The 5,297-nt window shown below is 39.2% G+C and overlaps 1 protein-coding gene across 1 annotated transcript; it reads left to right on the forward strand.

Annotated features, from left to right (window-relative positions):
* The first annotated feature begins 1,186 nt into the window (after window positions 1–1,186).
* Window positions 1,187–4,171, forward strand: LOC148012684 (uncharacterized). The gene is made up of 3 exons (XM_087668914.1): window positions 1,187–1,694; window positions 1,850–1,979; window positions 2,492–4,171. The coding sequence occupies exons 1-3, from the start codon at window positions 1,595–1,597 to the stop codon at window positions 3,465–3,467; spliced, it is 1,206 nt and encodes a 401-aa protein (XP_087525040.1). The 5' UTR covers window positions 1,187–1,594; the 3' UTR covers window positions 3,468–4,171.
* Window positions 4,172–5,297: the final 1,126 nt, after the last annotated feature.

A 5,297-nucleotide genomic window follows, 5' to 3' on the forward strand; every position in this document is an offset into this window, starting at 1 on the left:
GAATTTTATATGAGAGGAGAATTAAGATAGGGCTAGAGAAGGAGGGTATACTAAGGTGAACAAGAGAGAGAGCTCTAAATTGTGGGCCTCATGTTCTTGGTGTTGGGGGTGTGTGCAAAAGTAGATTTGCTTCTTGGGGTTCATAAGAAGTGAGGGAGGTGATTTGAAGCCTTTGAAGAGGGGACGTTGGTTGAGAGAGAGAGAGAGAGAGAGAGAGAGAGAGAGAGAGATTGCTCTTGGTGTAATCTTCAACCTACTCATTGAGGCACATCACAAAGTTAATTTCTTTCCTTCTAGCACGCATTCTAAAATGAGACATGACCCATCATTAAATAGTATCACATCAACCATAGGACCAAGGTTGAGCACCAACCTTCAATTCAATAAATAAATCTGAGCTAAATTATGCACGAGTTTCATATATACAAAATTATCTCAATTCTTGCCATAATTAAGCTTGATGATGCGGTGTGTTGCATGTTCTTCAACATCTTTAAGCACTAACTCTAATTCTATGTCACAAGGTTGTTATATGTGGGGAGCTTTTTTAGGTGCCTGTGAGAGGTATTGTACATCTCACTTTCACAGATATAATTTCTCCCTTTTTGCATTGAGGTTGACAATAACATGGAGTATAAAAATGTTTTTCATGTTATCAAATTTATGACTTATAAATACATAAATCCATATACAAATATATATATACACCTATGCAAAGACACACACACACATTTATGCACATGTGAATAAGTGCGTATGGGTGTGTATATATATGCATAGATGTATGCATGTATACATATAGATAGATATATATATATATCTCCCTATTAGCATGCTATATAATAGTATTATTTGTGTGTCACTAGGAACATGTATGAATAATAGTCTTGCTAAGACCTTAGGGTTTATCATACGTACATTTCTAAAAAAGATGAAATGCTCATTATGAGGGCCTACGGAACGCGCTCGTGTGCAGAAATGTGTCCAGATATTACTTCAATAATTCTCTCTCTCTCTCTCTCTCTCTCTTTCTCTCTCTCTCTCCGGGTCTCTCTCTCTTTACTGATGGGGCGTTGGATTATCATTGCCGTGCGGCATCTAAAGGCTTCTGCGTTGGCACACCGTTTTGGGTGGTTAAATACAAAGGAAAACCAAAGTTTTGGATCGACAAAAAAGACGACTAATCACAAGAACAGACAGTGAGATGGGCATCGCAAGGTGAATATCAGATCAGTCCCCCCCCGCCCCCCTTGCAGCGTCAAAAACACTGCAGCTCTCTCTCTCTCTCTCTCTCTTTCTCTCTCTCTCTCTCTCTGGGCTGCAGGTCTCTTTGCCTCCCTTTCTGGATATTCCCTACATCATCATTGTGAGGAGAATTATTCAGCTCGGGGTGTCTGTCTCTGTCCCTGTGTCCCTCCCTCCCTCCCTGTCTGTCTGTATCTCTCTCTCCGTGCCGTAGGTTTGTAAGGGCTCAGCCGCTCTAGTCCTTCTGGATACTGCTGCATCTATCATTTGAACTAGGATAATTCACTTCAATCTGAGAGAGAGAGAGAGAGAGAGAGAGCGAGCGAGCGAGCGAGCGAGCGAGAGCGAGATGAGGAAGCGCTTGTGGTCTCCTGATGAAGACGAGAAGCTTCAGAAGTACGTCTCCCAGCATGGCTTCGGCAACTGGAGTGAAGTGGCTAAAAAAACAGGTAACTATTTTTTCTAAAACATTTATCCATGCTTTTTTTTTTTCTCTGTAACAATGATTCCTACACTAGCATAATCCAAATTTCTTTAAAATTTCTTCATGATTTTTAAGATTAATATATATATATATCTATATGTCTATATATTTCCTCTCTAGGATTGCAGCGCTGTGGTAAGAGTTGCAGGCTCCGCTGGATAAACTACCTACGGCCAGATTTGAAGAGGGGCAAATTCACTGCAGAAGAGAAGATGATTATCGTCAATCTGCAGAAAGTCTTTGGCAACAGGTAATTAAAAGCCTTAAAGCAAAGCCTGCCTGGTCGGGAAGGAAGCCTGTTCTTCTCGTCGTTCTAATCAATATAAGCCTCTTGAGCGTTACTAAAATTACTAAACCTTAATTACTAGTTGCAGCTTCTCTACAATCAACTGTAACCCTCATGATTAAACAGTTATTATGCTTGATCACTATTTGCAGCTCCTCCACTAGTACTCTGTTTTGCCGTGTGTCGCATAATCGTAATAAATCGTTATAGACATGGTATATTACAAGAGATTGACGCTAATGCATGGTCGAGTGAAGTAACAGTATCTTCACTTCTTTCATTGAATTGATTTGTTGAATGTCAGGTCTGCTGATTGATTTACTAAGCAAATTCTTGCAGATGTTTGATGACAAAATCCTAATTTGATGGAACCCTAAGATGTTTACATTTGATCGCTAAATAATGCGCAATGCCTTACCCTAATGTTTCTCGTTTGTGTGTGGTTTTCTCTGTGGTTTGTCACCTTCGTGCTGTAGCTGGTCCAAGATAGCGGCGCACTTGCCAGGACGCACAGACAGTGACATTAAGAATTTCTGGCATTCCCACTTCAGAAAGAAGAGGCCACATCAGCTCCTCCCTGCTCACGCGGCCTTTCTCAACTCGCCTTCTCCAGCTTCTTTTAGCATCAATAGCGGACCGGTTGCAGGGCTCCTCACCATGCCATCATCATCATCATCACCACCACCATCTACTTCAATCGGCCATCAGCAGCAACTTAATGCCATTCCATTTCCCACCATGCCGTTATCATCCCATATCTCCATTGATCACGACCAAGCAGCTGTTGCAACATTGAACCTAACCACCAATGTTATAGGTAATCATCATGATCCTCATCATCACCATCATCATCATCTCTTTCTTAGTAACTTACCTCACCATGACCATCCCCATCTACAATCCTTACCTAACACCTCCATGCCTTGTCTAGAAGATCTCCATGATATGACATACACTCTAAAGCATGCTGGCATTTCATTACATCATCAATCAAAACAAGATGATGAACCTCAACAACATCCATCAGCTATGAGCTCCCTCCACCCTAGCCTACCGATCGACAATACCCATCAACATGATGACTTGATGAGCCTCATTGCCTACAATACAAATTGGCTCCCTGGGAATAAGCTTATGGTCCATGAGCATGGAGTAGCCACTTCTATGAGCACTAACAGAAACAACAACAACATATCAAGCAGTGGTAGTGATTACAGTGCTTCCTCCACATCATGCTCAACTAGTGACAGTCTACAACAAACTTTGTACCCAGATGTTGGCGGACCAGCCCCTCCTGACGGCCTCGAACTGGTGGTTTGGAGTTGTGTGAACCGCCCTCTTCAACATGATCAGCTAGGAGGAGCTCATGTTGACCAGGTTCATCCTATCACTGATGATATACTTAATTACTCTGATCAAGAGCATAATTATACACCCTTTATGGATGTCTAATGGAATGCATAGGATAGAGGTAAGGTGTTATCATCACACATAGGCTCTAGTTATCTAATCAACAATATTTTAAAGTCACTTCCATCATAGACCGATCAGTATGTCATATGCTTATATGTATTGTGATAGAGGAACAACATCAAGTTATAGGTTGTCCATATACATATGCACTTCTCTAGCATGAGAAAATCTACATTCACCAAGAAATGAGAACCCTAATTATGAATAAAGGGAATCCCAGTTTCATGGCTCTTCGGAATCCTTAAATATTATTTGTGCATTTTACATACTCTTCCATTTTCATCATGCTATTACAGCCTCACCATAGGGTGCCATGTACTTGTTAGACAAGGATGGTGAGGATCATGATGAAATATGGATGAAGATCTAGTTAGAATAAATGCTTCCATAATACTTCTTATACATAGGCATATGTGAGCTCTTTGAATGAACCCAAAGTTTAGTTGAACTATGAAGTCTCAACAACAAGGTTCATTTCAAGAGCTACATTATCAAGTCATCCCAAGGAAGCTTCACAATCAATTACCTAAGATGTATCATTTTACCAATCTCAAATACATTTGAAAGCTTTCTTTGTGTTTCTTTTTAATCAATGTACATGGCAAAAATTGGCCATCAAAATTGGTGTCTTAAGAACATTTCAATCATTTTCATGCACATGGGTTTATGCCATAAATTTGGATGCCAACTCTAAAGACTCATAACTAGCTTTCAAACTTAGAAAGATCTTTGAGGGATGCCCTTTTTTCAGTTTATGCCTAGTGTATGTATGATCCTTCTTCTAGTGGCATATGTTGTTATGGAGTATGTACGTATCTATCTACATGTATCCAAAATCAGAGAAACATGTGAATATAATGAGGGAAACATTATAGAACTAATCATTCAGTACATCTTATTAAGATTAGAAACATATGTAAGTCACCATGGCATAGACAATAAGACATGAGAACACACTCAATCTTATCCTTGCAAGTTGGGATTTGGTTACAACTAGCTCATTTTTGCTTGCAAGTTTTTTTTCTCAAAATACATGGACCATGCAATGTTTGAATGCATTGTTAATCTTATTTTCCTTGTTGGGGATTTTCTTCTACTAGCTCATGTGTGTTAGGATGACATGGGTCAAATATTAATGTTGAAATGCATCCTTATTCTTATCATAATTCTTATGATTCTATCTCCTACACTCAATTGAGCTAGTGAGGAATGTGAGAGAGAGAGAGAGAGAGAGAGAGAGAGAGAGAGAGAGAGAGATTTCTATCAGTTTTTGCATCAATGTCTACCACAACACTCAATTGATAAATTTTCAACTCATAGGCGATGAATTTTGCTGAGATGTTTATTTGAAGAGATTTTAGAAATCTTTTCCTTTCAAAATGTGATGCATAAGATTATCATATGAATGTTCTCTTGAAAAGGGACACATTTTATCATTAGGAGGGGATGAGACTACGCAAGGTGCAAATCAACATGTAGTAAATGACAAAGTGCTAATTTGTTTATTCATACTAGACTAGTACTTGAAACACATCATTAGCCTTATCATCCCTTCTTGAGAGTTTGTCTTAACCAATCTATTTGTGAAAATGCATGCTTGGTCTTATCCTCCAAGTTGAGGTTTTATCTCCAATAAATCCACATGCACATACACACAAATGGATAAAGAATGTGTTTGTGTGTGCATGTGTGTGCATGTCTGCATATATGTGGATATTTGTGAGTGCATCTCTATGCATGTGTGTGGGTATAAATGCGTTTGTTCATAGAAAAAACCATCCATGAATCAAATACTATGAAAACAAGTAA

The sequence above is a fragment of the Lygodium microphyllum genome, chromosome 27 (assembly GCF_053477565.2).
Source record: "Lygodium microphyllum isolate KBCC chromosome 27, Lygodium_microphyllum_v1.1.10, whole genome shotgun sequence".
NCBI lineage: Eukaryota > Viridiplantae > Streptophyta > Polypodiopsida > Schizaeales > Lygodiaceae > Lygodium > Lygodium microphyllum.